This window comes from Gymnoscopelus braueri, assembly GCF_963280865.1.
Source record: "Gymnoscopelus braueri genome assembly, chromosome: 5".
In the NCBI taxonomy this organism is placed as follows: domain Eukaryota; kingdom Metazoa; phylum Chordata; class Actinopteri; order Myctophiformes; family Myctophidae; genus Gymnoscopelus; species Gymnoscopelus braueri.
This window is the reverse complement of record NC_137606.1, coordinates 6,693,707-6,710,073: the sequence shown is the minus strand read 5'-3', so window position 1 is coordinate 6,710,073 and position 16,367 is coordinate 6,693,707. Positions and strand designations below refer to the sequence as shown.

At 43.2% G+C, this 16,367-nt stretch overlaps 2 protein-coding genes across 2 annotated transcripts; one reads left to right on the top strand and one right to left on the bottom strand.

Moving 5' to 3' along the window:
* Positions 1-1,044: 1,044 nt before the first annotated feature.
* On the top strand, positions 1,045-1,602 carry LOC308085238 (oligoribonuclease, mitochondrial-like; the record flags this gene model as incomplete). Its single annotated transcript, XM_080428317.1, has 1 exon — positions 1,045-1,602. The coding sequence occupies one exon, from the start codon at positions 1,045-1,047 to the stop codon at positions 1,600-1,602; it is 558 nt and encodes a 185-aa protein (XP_080284443.1).
* A 3,463-nt stretch (positions 1,603-5,065) lies between these two features.
* Positions 5,066-6,184, bottom strand: LOC308085551 (ubiquitin-conjugating enzyme E2 Q2-like; the record flags this gene model as incomplete). Its single annotated transcript, XM_080428750.1, has 1 exon — positions 5,066-6,184. The coding sequence occupies one exon, from the start codon at positions 6,182-6,184 to the stop codon at positions 5,066-5,068; it is 1,119 nt and encodes a 372-aa protein (XP_080284876.1).
* Between the last annotated feature and the right edge of the window lie 10,183 nt (positions 6,185-16,367).

Sequence of the window (16,367 nt, the reverse complement as noted above, 5' to 3'; positions counted from 1 at the left end):
CAATAAAGGGACTTGGGGTTTGGTGCTCAGCTGTTTTAAAAAAAACGTATTGCAGGCAACAATTCTGGTAATTCCCCTAATGTTGGAATTATACTCACTTCAGAATATCAGGCATAGGCCAGATGCATGCCATATTAGTCCATGAGCCAGACAAGATTTCATTATCGAAAGAGTGGGCAAAACCATAATTGTTTATAGGGTCAATATAAGTAAATTAATATATGATAACCTTTCCACAGGAGCAGCTTTTTCATATTTATCACACATTTTGTTATCTTCCCCATACGTACATGACCCCTATGACCAAACAAACGGGCTGCAGCAATAATTACTATCAGAATATAGTACTCTAACAAAAAAAATGAAAAAGACCCAAAAATATCACTTACCCTACCTTTAAATTGACATGGGGCAGCTGGCAACAACTCGGCTCAGGTCGTCTTCATCTTTAATCCAACTCAGTCAGATTGACGATTGATTTTTTTTTTTTTTTGTCTTGTTTTTACCTCTGGGGGCACCACCTCCTTTTTTTGTGTAGTAACAGGAACTCGGTTTGGCCCCTCCCCTGTCTTAGTCGACTTCCCCCCGGGTGCTTCAGTTTATTCTGCTTTGAGAGATTAGGTCTGGTCAGCCTCTGCTTGCCCTTGCCCAATTTTGCGTCACGCTTGGCTGACTCTGCACCATGATCCAAGGCATCGTAGAAGCCTTTAAGGTGGTTGCACAATTCCTCCATACGTGTAGCGAGCGATACCTTCCAGCGTGGAGGTGGTTGTGTTTGGATCGATTATTTTCCAACGATTATTTTCCAATTCCTTTCCAGTTTAGCAAATTTTTGACATGCCTTTCCAAACACAGAGTACTATGACATCAGTACTATGACATCAGTACTATGACATGTGTGTGCCTGTCTACATATAGTGTTACCCAGGTGTACTCCACTGGTTCAGCGTTAATTCAGACTAAGGTTGTTTACAGGGAAACACAGAGCCAGCCGTGGCTGAGCTGATCTCAAAGATAATGGCGTCTACCAAAGCAGATCCTGAGATGTCCCAGAGGATGGTGTGGGTGGACCTGGAGATGACTGGCCTGGACATCGAAAGGGACCAGATCATCGAGATGGCGTGCATTATCACAGACTCTGAACTCACTGTTTTGGCAGAGGGGCCTAACCTCATAATCAACCAACCAGATGAGCTCCTGGATGGGATGTCTGACTGGTGTAAGGAGCATCATGGCCAGTCAGGGCTGACAAAGGCCGTAATGCAAAGTAAGATCAGCTTGCAGCAGGCTGAGTACAAGTTCCTTTCCTTCATCAGACAGCACACCTCGCCTGGGCAGTGTCCTCTTGCCGGTAATTCTGTGCATGCGGATAAGAAGTTCCTGGACAAATATATGCCACAGTTCATGCAGCACCTCCATTACAGAATCATTGACGTCAGCACTATCAAGGAGCTTTGCAGGCGGTGGTTTCCAGGTGAGTATAAGCTGGCGCCTCAGAAGAAAGCCTCCCACAGAGCCCTGGATGACATTCAGGAGAGCATTAAAGAGCTGCAGTTCTACAGAGCCAATGTGTTCAAATCCCCAACAGACAACAGTGCATGATTCTGTTGAATGGAGCAAGCGACAAGGATGTGTCCACAACTGAATTACTGTGTCCAGAAGGAATATTTATGGTCCAAACCTTTTATGCAAGAGTGATTGTTTGTATCAGGGTGGTAAAACATCAAGAAAGCTACTTCTTCCAAGTTGAATCATGAACAGAAAAATAAGGCAAGAATTTAAAAGTTGCCATTGTCACTCTGTTGCAAGAATATGGCTTGTATTAATATAACCAGTTTTGCCTCGGACTGAGCAATTTTTCTTTTTACAATGTGGCTCTGTATAGGAGTATGTTTGTTCGGGGCTAATCTAGCAGACCGCTGGACTTACAATTTTTTTTTTACATTTACCCCTAGTTTTATAATGGAAGTGAATGTGATCACCCTCTTTTGTATGTCAAATATGAGGTAAGGTGCCAGCCGGTGATCACCTTATGGTCCCGTATCAGCTGCGGTCCACAGACCACTAGTGTGGTCCATGGGGAAATGTTTCAAAAATTTAGTAACTCCCCTGTTATATATATATATAAGTATATATACTGTATATCAGGGGTCTTCAACAGGGGAGTTACAACAGTTACTACAAGGGGTCCGCCTGTGTGATAGGATGATTTTTGCCAGACCCAGGGGGTCGGCCTACAGGAGGCTTTGTCGGTCGGTCGGTCCCTCTTTTCCTACCCAGCCATTCAGATTTCAACCACTAGTTTTGCATTAACCACTTGAAACTTTGGAACTTTAGCCAAAAATAGCAGATCTCCAAGGCTTTGAGAGCTGGTAGATTAGGTGTTAAATGTCTGAAAATACACATTAAAGGAATAGTTCATACCCAAAATGACTCTTTTTCTATTGATTAGTCATCCAATGGAGACTTGAATCGATGGATATTTTTAGAGGTGCCAGCCGCTCTACATTTGACCGTGTCTGTGTGTCCGTCCGTATGTTTGCGGACAGAAAAGATGCAACACATGCAGCACTTCAAGAAATGCACACAAACACACACACACACAAGCCAGCACTGCACACGTGCGCGTGCACTCACTTGCACACACACAGAACATGTGGTCTTGCGAGGTGCACCGTTGCAACACATGCGCCACTTAAAGACATGCACACACACACAAGCCAGCACTGCACATGTGCGTGGGTGAACACACACACACACACACACACGCACACACGTAACATGCAGACTTGCGAGGTGCACCGTTGCAACACATGCGCCACTTAAAGACATGCACACCTCCAAAAAGTTAGTGACACCCACAATCACGAAACTAGAGGGAGCCTAAACAACAATCTGGTACCACCCACCCATAAAACAAACATGGGCAAATTCTCCTTCTACAGCACGGCCACCAAGGTATGGAATAGTCTAACCCCATCCCTCAAAAAATGCAGTTCGCTGGGCTCATTTAAAACAGCCCTAAGAACTCATCTTTCTGGAGGCCATAAGAGGAGGTAGTACCAGTTTCCCGGTAGACAGACGACGCCCCTCCCATTTTTTTTTAATTATTTTTTTATGTTTCATGCTTTTTTCTCTGTATTTTATGTTGATTTTTGAACTGTTTGGTTGATACTATATATGTCTATGAAATTAATTCAAGGGCCCCCTTTTGGTCGGACCTTTTAGACAAAAAGCAACACATGCACCACTTAAAGTCATGCACACACACACAAGCCAGCACTGCACACGTGCAAGCCAGGACTGTGCACGTGCACACGCACACACATGTAAAATGCAGACCTGCGAGGCGCACCATTGCAACACATGCGCCACTTAAAGACGTGCACACACACAAGCCAGCACTGCACACGTGCGTGCGCACACGCACACGCACACCATGCGGACTTGCGAGGCGCACAGCAGCTCCGATCCGCACCAAAATTGCCAAAATTGGGTCTGCCATCACAATATAGTCACACCAGGGACCACGTGTGGCACCCATGGGGCCCGCCAGCATCAAAGGCACCGCTTCCTTCACACAGGGTGCTTCCTTCACACAGGGTGTGATTTTTTTGCGGTTCCGGTAGGAGACACAAAGAGTCTCCTTTGTGTCTCCTACCGGTCCGCTGGTCATCAAACATTTTCAAATAGTTAGCCGTGCTACTCATACGCTGAGTTGGCGTACCGCGCGAACCTTAATTATTAAATAATGCTTAATTTATGTCTGAGGAGTCGCATGCACAAAATATGGCAACCAATCTATTTGGCTATTTTCAAGTATAGCAAAATAACAAATAGTATAGTATAAACCAAGCTTAAGTGTGGCTTTGGAAAATCAGATCCAGTTTCATATAACCAATGTTGACACTTGGTTTATTACCTCAACAAACATGTTCCTATTAATTTTCAAATTGATGATAAAGAGTATGCTTTCAAGGCCTGGCTGGCTACATTGTGATTGACAAGACAAGTATACCGGGGCTAAACTGAGAGAAAACCCACCAATCGCTACTGATTTAGAAGGCATTTGTAGAATCGGCCTCAGGTCTTAATGGGTTAAAGTACTGCTGTTTTTGTTTAATTCTCACATGTTTTACAGTTGGTCCTTATAATGGCCTTTGGGTGATTTGTATCTATTTTTTCTCCAAATGTAATCATTGCCATTTGTTCCCCATTTTGTATTCGCAGTCCCTGTTACAGGCCAATGCTGATTATTTTCTTGTTGTTCTCCTGGAAATAGAAGTAAAGCTGACAAGTAGTGAATTGAAGCCCAAGCCCGACCAACATTCGAATAAAAGAAGAAAAAAAAACGGAGGATTATTTTTTTTTGTTATTGCCAGACAGTACTGCATCATTTACATCGGGAGTGGCTCAAATAACAGCACAACGGAGAGAGGGAGACCGCAATATAATGCATGTTGCTTGCCAGACACCCAGTTCTTCTAGCAGGTTTAATTTGTGATGGCAGGCAGCGCACACATGCACATTCACATACATTCCCCACTCTTTCCTTCATCGTTTCAGTAGTGCATCTAAGTGCACTTTCTTTCTTTTTTTTCCTCTTGTTTGTTTATCTACTCAAAACATTCACTCAGTGTGTTTGCACATGTATTATTAGTATTAGGACCCCCAACGGGCTCAGGCTGAAAGTGAAAACTCCAGGCGCAGAAAAAAAGAAAAAAAAAGCATTAAATTTAATGTGGATCCTGAGATCCACATTCAAGCGGTGTGGCTCCAATCTGGATCTCGGACTTCAAGTTGCCAGCCTGTGATGTTATGTCTAAGACATATGACTCCAAAGTTGGGCAAGGTTTCAGCCTGATCACACAAAGTAAAATATTTCCAAAAAGTATAAAACACGTATTGGGGGAAAAAAAGAGTGGATGTGCTAAATTGGCCTACTGGCAGAATGCAAAAGAAATCTGGTGCTTATCGGTTCAGCGGTTTGTGGGATTAACTGAAAAAAAGGTGTCGATCCAACGGCGTTTGAGCCCAGTGTGCAGGAATGCTGGATTGTTCTCTCCTAGCCGTCCCGTTTCGGTGGTGTGTTCCAGCCAGTCTTCTCGTGGATCAGGACCTTGGATACGTAGGCCTGCCGTGCACCGGAATGACTGTATGTGTTCCTGGCTCCGAAATGCACTCTGCCTTCTCCTTTGACCAAAGTGGCGCCGATCTGCATGATGACAGACTCTATGGAATAGGCACTGCTCCAGCCCTGCTTTGTGAGGAGCTCCATGCACACGGCGCCTCCTTCAAGTACATGCCCTCTGGAAATCACAGGTGCAACTACCCGTATGAATGGCGGTTCAAAGGGAAAGTTATCTTTAAATGTGATGTTGAGCAGAATGCCATCCATTCCCTCTTTCTGCTCAAGGACTTGCAGGTCCTTGTATAAAGGGCTGTCTGGGTCCACCGCTTCACGGCCCACCTTGACCTGCCATTCATAGAGATTGTCGTTGACAAGCTCCACAGTATAGTTGCCCGCCTTGAAACTCTTGGACCTGTAAATCTCTCTTAGCTCCTTCATCAGTCGGTCAGAGGCCTGCACTGAACCAGTCACGGCAACGTTGTTCATGTGGTCCTGCCTCTGGTTCTTACGAATCTTCTCCAGGACTGCCAGGTTCTCCTTTTCCACTGGGTCCACCTCCTCTTGGACTTCATACATTTCATCATCTTCTTCTATGTCCTCTTCATCCTCGTCTTCCTCGTCCTCCTCCTCATTCTCCTCATTCTCCTCATCCTCCTCATCCTCAGATGTGACTTGTCCTGCTTCTTGCGCTGCAGGCAGGGGCTGGTCCAACCTCTTCAGATCAGGGTGCTGGGGAAGGTTGTAGAGCTGACAAAGGTCACAGACGAGCTTCTTCAGCTGCTGCAAAAGGAGGTTATTGCCTCTTCCCACATCTTCCAGACGCTCCAAAACCTGTGCCAAGCTCGGGTCATCGGAGTCCACAAACCATATCGGAGGCGTAGAGGGGTAGGATTCCGTTATGTTGCAGTGGATGGTCAACAGTTTCTCCCCGGTCACGTTGAACTGGCAGCTCAGCTCATCAGGCTTCTGTTCAATAATCCTGAAGCGTTCGTGGTTCGGGTCAAAAATAGACTCCAGAAATTTCAGTTCTGCCTTCAGCCCTGACTCTGACATCTTTGCCTTCAGTTGGTCTTAATGTTCACTCGTGTTCTTTTGCTGCTTGAAGACTGACTTAGAGACTGACAGCTCTGTTGCTGTGATCTGCCCTTTAAATACCAAATTACACTATGACATCATGATGACACTGTGCAACCTACATCCAAGCAGCTCAACAATGTGATGTCATATTGACATCCATATATCGGGGTCCTCACGGCTCCAGACTTTTAGATTGATGGTTCGGTGGATCTGATATTATGAATACACAAAACTAGGGCGATGCCCGGTGGGAACAATATACCTGTTGTACGCGTTGTCAGAGTATTTAGTGCAGTATCCATTATCTTATAGTACTTGAAGGCCAGTCTATGACTTCTTCTGTGTTCAGATTGCATGCCCCTTCAGTTACAATAATATTATAACTGATACAGATATTCTGTCAACGGGTACAATGGATGTTACTTATGTAACATCCATTGTACCCGTTGACAGAATATCTGTTGTCCCTGTTTGTCAGAGTAGCCTACCTAGTGCAGTATAGTAGTATCCTAGTACTTGTTGTATGTTGACTAAGGTTCATATTGATGACATCAGGGATCTCCATATATGGGCACAAAAGGGTGACAGAAAGGCAGACACCGAGATCTCCATATATGGGCATAAAACGGATACAGACAGACAGACAGACAGACAGACAGACAGACAGACAGACAGACAGATACAGAGATTTGTGGATTTATGGATATTTCTGGACAAGTGCTGATACATTGCAAATACTGAATCAAGCAACTTAAAAACGGTCTGGGGGGCTCACAAAAGCATGAGTAGACGATAAAATTACCCAAAGTGAAATATCCCTTTAATACCTGCCCCCTATCCAATTTAAAAAAAGTATGATACTTGGAATTTTAGTTTGACTCGGTTCCATAGATAAATATTTTGAAAATACAAGCTCAAAACGCTTCGCACTGTGAGGCGTTGTGAGCTTGTAGATCGGCTATTTTCACATTGTTTTCCTCTTTCTTATATTTCACAATTAGGCCAACTTGGTATTAAAACAGTCTTAATAGTCATTAGATTGTAACTTTAGAAATGTGCAGATAAGATACCCTGTATACACTTATACTGTATGTTGGTTTGTTTACTGTTGAGAGAGAAAACAATATGTTGGCAACCAAAACAACTGCATGGTATAGTAGAGGATTGAGGAACACAGAGGTACAGTGCGTAGCTAAGCTAGCTACTGTAGCTGCACATCTCTCAACTTCATCGACTTTTGAGTCACAGGTGTCTGGTTGCCTGAGGTGCAGCAATATAGCCCGGGGCAGGAAGATGTGTGATTTGAGTGTAGCTGTTAGTGGCGGAAAAAGTACTCAAATGTTCTACTTAAGTACAAGTATCAATACTGCTGAAATGTATAGGGCTGAAGTGGTTAATGTATGTTTTGTAATAATAATCTAACTCTACAAAGTAGCTAGTAACTAAAGTTTTAAAATAATTGTAGCGGTAAAAGTACAATATTTGCCTCTGAGATGTTGTGGAGAAAGTAAAAGTATTGAAATTTAGAAATACTGAAGTAAAGTACAAATACCTCAAAATTAGTACTTGAGTACATGTTCTTAGTTACTTTCCACCACTGGTAGAATAGCCCGGGGCAGGAAGAAGTGTGATTCGAGTGTAGCTCCAAATCACCACAGGGGACTATAGGTAGTTCCTCCCTCACTTTATGTAGGATCATAGCTGTCACAGCACAGTACCCATCCACACGTCTACTGTCTCTCACACATAGCCTGACTGTGATATCAGCGTTATGTCCTCTGTCACCTGTTACCGGTGCATTCTGTATAGCTCGCAATGAATAAATGTAACAATGTGTCATACTGCTGTTTGATGAATAGTTGTACAAGGCCGGACACAAAAATGTGAGGATGTGGAAAATGTAAATGCAAATTGCATTTTTTCCTGAAACAACACAATGTGGAAAGTTTTTATGCTACAGAGCACTGTCAACGTCGGTTTCGGGGACCACCAGGGTTTCGAATGGACTCTATTGGGTATTTAACTCAGAGAGTGTACAAATGAAACCAAATGGACCCGTAATACGGGTCCATTTGGTTTCATTTGTAAACTCTCAGAGTTAATTAAACACTGAGGACTTTACATTGTAGGGTGTAGGGTTCCAGAAATAAATAATTGCTTAAAAATGAGGGTCCGTGGACTAATTCCATATCAATTACACTGAAATTTCAGGAAAAGTGGAGAGAAGTGTGAAGAGGTCAGAGGTCATGTCTGTATAGGCTTTTCAAAGTGGCTGTGCTGTTGCACCAACCCTGAATCTATGAACGTGAACCTGGGGTCAGCTGGCATTCTGTTGCTGCACCAGGCTTCACAGTTGCTGGGTATGGAGTGTAATCTTCTTTTCCATCACTTGGAGGAGCTCTTGCTGTTTGTACTCCTCAGAGCCCCTCTTCCTGGTTCACCATGACAGTGCAGACTCCTGAGTTGGAACCTACAGAATAGTGGTTCTCAACCAGTGGTCCGGGGACCACCAGTGGTCCTTGAGGGGGTTCCAGGTGGTCCCCAGCTAAATGATGGAGAGTTGGTAACCAAAGGAACCCTTATAGATCTTTAACTCTTGAGAGTGTAACTTACTAACTCTCAAGAGTTAAATTATTGTTAACAGAATTCATTTTGATCAACGTTTGCCTGTTATCTCCCCTATGGCAGAGCCGGCCCTTCCATTAGGCACAGTAGACAATTTGCCTAGGGCGCCATGAGGCCAGGGGGGCACCCACCAAGCCTAGATTATTTGTATTTTTTTCAGAATTGAAAAATATGTATTTGCCAGACCCAAGGGGTCGGCCTACATGAGGCTTTGTATCTGTTTTCTCCATACATGGGCATGCCCCCTTTGCCCTTAGGCCCCAGCCATAAAAGTCTGTCCCCCTTCCGTCCATACATGGACATGTTTTGTACCTGTTTTCTCCATACATGGGCATGCCCCCTTTGCCCTTAGGCCCCAGCCATAAAAGTCTGTCCCCCTTCCGTCAATACATGGGCATGTTTTGTACCTGTTTTCTCCATACATGGGCATGCCCCCTTTGCCCTTAGGCCCCAGCCATAAAAGTCTGTCCCCCTTTCGTCCATACATGGGCATACACAGGCTGACACGTCATGTGAAGTCCGGCTTATAAAAGTCTGTCCCCCTTTCGTCCATACATGGGCATAGACACAGGCTGACACGTCATGTGAAGTCCGGCTTAGCCGTGACGTAGTGCTCTGATCTTATAAAGTACTTATTCTGGGTCTGGCAGAACCAGGTCTCCTGGTCTTGTTTTTTCTAGAACACATCATCATCTGTTTTTACGTCTGGAGAGTAAATGGTGCATTTATATAGTGCTTTTATCCAAAGCGTTTTACATAGATTGTGCATTACATTCACCCATTCACACACACATTCATACACCGATGGCAGAGGAAACCATGCAAGGCGCCAACCTGCTCATCGGGAGCAATTAGGGGTTCAGCGTCTTGCTCAAGGACACTTCGACAGTAACTCTTCTGGGGGAGCCCGCGATCGAAAGGGGGACAGACTTTTATGGCTGGGGCCTAAGGGCAAAGGGGGCATGCCCATGTATGGAGAAAACAGGTACAAAACATCGAACTGGAAACCTCACGGCTTCCATCCGGCCGCTCTACCGGCCACTCTACCCCAGAGCCACTGCCGCCACTGAGTAGACCTCTGTCCAGGACAGGCTTAGACGCGCCTCCTCAGTAGACTTGGCTCAGATCTGAACCCATTTGATTTGGCGTTAGGAACCCGTTGCGACCGCATGCCCTTGCTGATGTCCCAGGCATTAAAAAGAACTCTCGAATTTGTATGTTGTAAGTATCAATGCACCCCTCTCTTTCATTCGTTTTTGGTTTCGCCCAACCATGTGTGTATCCAGACTGCTCTGCTTTCAGAATCAACAGTGTGGCAGAATCAGAGGATTTTTTACTGTGTTCTACCTTCTTCGTTGTTCACTCTCTGTGGCAACACGGAGGATGTACAGTATAGACAGGTTTCTTGTTTACAAACATTAGTGGGTGTGTGCGCATTCAGGGTGCAAAACCACTTTAAAAGAAACATGCACAGCTGAGATTAATAAACTGTTTGATGAGAGTCAGCTAGAGCCATGAGCTGCAGTATGTGATGGTGTTCACGTTACCTCAAGTGTCAAACTAAAGATATTAAGACCTTTATTGCTAGAAGGATGCATTCCAGGTGATGTAAAGAGTGCTGCGTTCATCCCAAACATAAACTGTTTATTAATTGCAATGGTACAGTATAACATACTGTACATGGGCATACGTGCACATGCAACAGCCACCCATGTGAATGGCAACGAGCCAACAACATGCACAATACCGTCAGCACAGCACATAAGTCACATTTCTTTGACATAAGACTTTCAGAGGTCTTTTAACTCCAGTTGGTTGCCTAGCTCACTTCAGCTAATGTAGCTAATGTATGGTTCTACCACTGTATAACACTGTAGCGTTTTACTGCATCTACAGTATACAGCATTAGCTCTTCACAGTAACATCGTTCCTGTCGGTCAGAAACCTTGTTATCTCCATATTTCTTATTTTTTTCCTCCACAAATTAATGACTAATATTTCTTACATTTCTGATCATGAACAATCCAGCTTTCTCCGCTCATAAGCTTGCCATGGCTTCAAGTGTGACCCACCCATAATGTGTCAGATTTTTGTGTTGATTTATTATTTTATTTTGTGCTTTGAAATGTGAACGTTTTTGGAGCTGTCAGTGTTAATTTATCAGTATCAGTATTCAGCTTGGTCAGTAGGGGGCAGTATCTGAGTTTTTTCTCCTAACACTATATGGACCAGAGCTAGTTGGCCTCTCTCTCTCTCTCACTCTCACTCTCTCTCTCTCTCTCTCTCTCTCTCTCTCTCTCTCTCTCTCTCTCTCTCTCTCTCTCTCTCTCTCTCTCTGCGTGCATGACAGGAGATTACTCTTATTGAGAATAAAACACCATGCTATCTACTTAGCTAACACCCAATGCAAATTCATTCATATTAATTAGTCTGATTGTTTTGTTTTCAATTTTGCTTTAGTATTTTGCATGATATCCTTGTTATTTGTATTTGTGAAATAGCCTTATTCAGGCTATATTATTATTAATAAATAATAGGCTATTGGGAGGGGGGCCTCAGGTAAAATCCTGCCTATAGGCCCCAAATTGCTCAGGGTGCCCTGTGATACCAAGATCAATACAGCATGGAATTGTGGACAACATTGTATCCAACGATAACAAGATATTCTAAGTCTTGTGTCTGAGAGTCTAAATCTCATCAAATGGTCGTCCGTGGCTCAAATGCCGAATAAATAAAAGACCTTGATATGAAAAGGGTTGAAAACCACTGCTAGAGGACTCCCCTTTTCCACAGGGTAATAAAAGTGAAAGAGTGGGGGCCAGGCTATCATGTTCACGGTCACCAGTAAGTCAGTCGGTATAAGCAGTAGATTTTCCACACTGCCACATTGGTGTCCCTCGTGGGCTCCCCCTACGGCGCAGAAGCGGCAAAGCAATTGTGCGAAGATTATCAGGCGCCCATTACTGAAAATGTCAGTGCCTCGGCACCACCACTCACCCTGATTATGTCAATAGAGAAACGCACATTGGCACAATGTTCACGCACCCCCAAAACAAGAGCTGAGTGGACAAAGTTGCTATGTAGCCTCGGGCCAAGATGGGGAAGAACGGATAATCATGAGAGTGTGTACACGTCGAGAGAGTGTTTGGCTGTGCCGCCAACATCAACGCCAGCATCTTTGCTCGATAGCAACAATGGATCATTTACAAGTGGTGAACGCTTGGCTCGCCACAGGACAGACCATTTTACCCTCGGTGTTGGCAGATTTTGCGAGAGAAACAAGCGGCCAGGACTACGACAACAATCCCAAAAGAGGCGACCAGTTTTACCACTTGAACCCTGTTTGAAAATAGTCGATCTACAAGCTCACAGATCTGCTGTTTAAAAAGAAAATAGATAAATATTTTGAATATTTTTTAAACATTTTAACAACACAAAAGTCTTGTATGGGGGTCCATGGCGCAACATATTTTCAGATGGGGGTCCGCGGGCGGTACCTATTCACTTGGGGTTCCTTGACATTAAAATGTTTGAGAGCCACTGGTTTAAACAACATTTAGGAAGGAATCCCAAATAAGCAACTACACTTTAAAAACAAGCCCAAAAGTAACTACATAAAAAATAAGCCCAAAGTCGCTTATAATAAGCGGACATGGTAACAACACCGTTTACCCTCACACTCTCATTGGACGTGAGGCGGGTGGAGGGTGCTGCTGAATAAGAAATTGCTCAGTTTTTCCTTTAATGGAAAGTGAATTGAAGAACCCTGGCCCATATTAAATCTGATTGCACTAGCAGAGCATGAAACAAATGAATCGTGTTTAGTGAACTGATAACAATGAATGAGACAGCATAATTACTCATTAGCCCTTTTGGGACAGAAACGCTTCTGTAAACATCTCTTAAACAAAACCACCACTGGCATCCTTGTATTTGTATTTTTTTTTACAAAATAAACACAGACAATGTATTAATAATGCAGTCCAATGTATCTCCCTATTGTCCAGTGGTGGAAAAAGTACTCAAATGTTTTACTTAAGTAAAAGTATCAATATTACAATGTAGAGGTACAAAAGTAATGGTATCAACATGTACTTAAAGTACCAAAAGTAAAAGTACTAAAATGTTGAAAATAGCAGATCTACAAGCTCACAACGGCTATTTTCAAATAGCCTGGGTATAAAATAGGGCTAAAGTGGTTAATGTATGTTTTATAATATAATAATTTATTTCTGCAAAGTAACTAAACTTTTCAAATAATTGTAGTGGAGTAAAAAAAAAATGCCTCTGAGGTGTAGGGTAGAAGTAAAAGTGTGGACAATTGGAAATACTCCAGTGAAGTCAAAGTAACTCAAAATTGTACTTAAGTACAGTACTTGAGTTATGTACTTAGTTACTTTACACCACTTCTACTGTCTTCTCTTTTTCTTTCTTTTCTTACATTACTGTTGCTTCATACCATGATGAATAAAGGAAAGGCCTTGGATATCATAATAATCCTGAGAGGCTTTGGCGTTGCGTTGCCACAGTCTGTACGTCTTACGGCCTGTACATCAAAGCCAGTGCTTCTATAATCCTCCCACTGGCCTGTGGAGGTAAGAAGAAGGGCCACGGATGTCAATACCCAGGAAGACGCGGGACTATTGGCGCGCTTCGCTGCGGGCACTCAGGGCTGGATTAGAACAAAGTAATCCACTCAGCAAAGAGGAGGGGAGGGGTAACTGCATGAGGTTACGGAGGTTAAACCAAATAAATAATATATACTTTTATGGGTGGACCTTTTGGCACCTTTCTCACCCTCTGTGCACAATGAACGGACCTCCCAAAAGCCCAGGCACACACACACACACACGCACGCACGCACGCACGCACGCACGCACAAACACACACACACACACACACACACACACGCACGCGCACACGCACACGCACACATACACATACACACACACACTCTCGCGTGCATGCACGCACACCCACGCACACGCACACACATACAGAATATGTACACGCAGTATCTCAGTCACTCACAAACGTTTACAGTATTGCTATAATCTCTCAGTATCTGTCAGCACCACTGCCCTAAACATTTTGTTAGGTAGGTATACACAGAGAAGCACCGGGGAGGAAGAGGACTAAGAAAGGGGAGGAGCCAAAACAAGTTCCTGTTGCTACACAGAAAAGGAGGTAGTGCCCACAGAGGTGAATACAAAGGGGGGGGGGGGTTCCTTTTTTCTTTAACCAAATGGGTTCCCAGATGTAGTATTATTAATAATATCCTAATAGCAGAATAGCAGATGAGCACAATGAATTGTGCTGTGCCACGTTGAGTACGCAAATAAATACAAATTATACAGTAACTCCAACCCCAACACCTAAACCTAACCACTAAATGTCTAATCCTAATAACCTAACCCCAACCTGAACATTTTTTAACCATAAAACAACCGTTTAATGTATCTTGTGAGGACCAGTTGAATTGTCTTCGGAATGAGTATTTCTCACTCACTACAACCTTTGAAATCATCTCAGGAGTTGAGATATCTAAAAGGGTTGCTGTTGTGTTTTCTCATAGCGCAATGTGGCGGAGCGTATCCGGAACTGTCTTAACGTTACTGCCGGCCAGAAACCTTGTATCTCCATATTTCAATGGCAATTTGTATTGCCCTACTTCAGTCACACAAAAGTAGCAAAATTAGCCAATCTATACATCTATGACGCGTTGTGAGCTTGCAGATCCGCTATTTCTTTTTTTCTTCCTTTTTTTTTAAGTGAAAGTGGATAAGTGTGTATGTGTTTTTTATAAATATTGAACCATTGCAAAAGCATTTACAAGAGCTTGTGGACATTACCTGTTTTGTGACTCTGTTTTTGTATTTCTGTTCTGTTTTCCCTATGTAATGTACTCTATTGTTGCTTGTTTTTATGTTTTTTCGTGGGGACTGCGGATGAAAATTAGCATCATTGCCAAGTCTGGTGTATTTACATTAGGCTACATCGATATGTATTGTTCATTAATATGCGGTCTAATCTAAATAAACAAATATAATAATAATAATAACTACAATAGATCCGCTGTAACACAGGTTCTTTTTTATTAACTGAAAAGTAACAGTTTTGGACATACGAGGTTACCGGCCGACAGCGACGTATAATGAAGCGTGGATGATTTATGATCCACTAGGGCAAAGACAGAGGAATTAGAGTGGTGGCTGGCTGCTTGATTGGAGTTGCTGTACCGCCGCGGTCCCAGGCCGCCGCTGCAGAACAACACTGTGAAACTTAAAGAACAAGACAAACACGGCTGAGGCAATCCAACTTCTAGATTTCCCCCGACTGCAGTGAGGCGTCCTATCGTACCTCGGCAGCCACTTGGCTGCAGTTTGTACCATGTCTATAACCCAATATTACCATTGTGATCCATTAGTTTGTCAAGGAAAGAAAACATCGTTGCAGAAAATAAATGACAAACAAGCGTAAAGTGGCTGTCGGGGCAGAAACCTCCTATCTCCATATTCTAACTTTTTGTGTTTTTTCGTAAATTAATGCCCTACTTGATCATACTACAGCGTCACACAAAACACAAAACCATCCATTTTATTTGAATACTGAAAAGTCACGGTTTTGGACATTTGAGGTTTCCACCCGACAGAGACGATAACCAAGAAATAAGCAGGAGTTCAGAGATTCAAACCTCAAGACAACTGCTGTACAGTATAAGCAGTGGCCTCATGAGAGTCAAGATTTTGACGGCTTTGGGCGTGTCGTAGGGGATAAATATCTGACACCATATCGGGGACATTTGACTCCATATTGAAACCGACATCTCCATATACGTACTGTATGTTCATTTGGTTTATGTTGTGTCTGACATCAGTGCATGTTCAGTGGACCGGCTTTAAATCCAAATTGGAGCAAATTGAGAGTGAAAGGCTAAATAGCTTTAAAAAGAACACCACCAAAAATAGTTTTTTCAAAACCAAAGCAAATATCTTTCAGGTGACAGACAGAGCCCGTTGCTGTCGGGCAGAAACCTCTGATCTCCATATTCTAACTGTTTGTGTTTTTTCGTAAATTAACGCCCTACTTGATCATGCTACAGCGTCACACAAAACCATCAAAAGTAGATGATCTGCAAGCTCTAAATGGGGCGCGAATCGACATATCGCTGACATTTGACTATACTATGTGCATTTGACGGGGAGCCCCTGGGGTTGTTGAAACTTAAATCTCCAAATAAGTATGTTCATTTAGTTTATGTTGTGTTTGACATCAGTGCATGTTGCATGTTGCATCAGTGCATGTTCAGTGAACCGGCTTTAAATCGTTGTTATCCAAATTGGAACAAAGCAGATTGAGAGTGAAAGGCTGAATAGCTTTAGAAAGAACACCACCAAAAATAGTGTTTCAAAAACAAAGCAAATATCTTTCAGATGACACAAAGGGGAAGAAAGCATTCAATTGCAGGAAAGTCAGAGCCGACTTTTAAAGTGGAATCATGAAATGTGTTGACGTCTGGCTCCCCATATCTTTG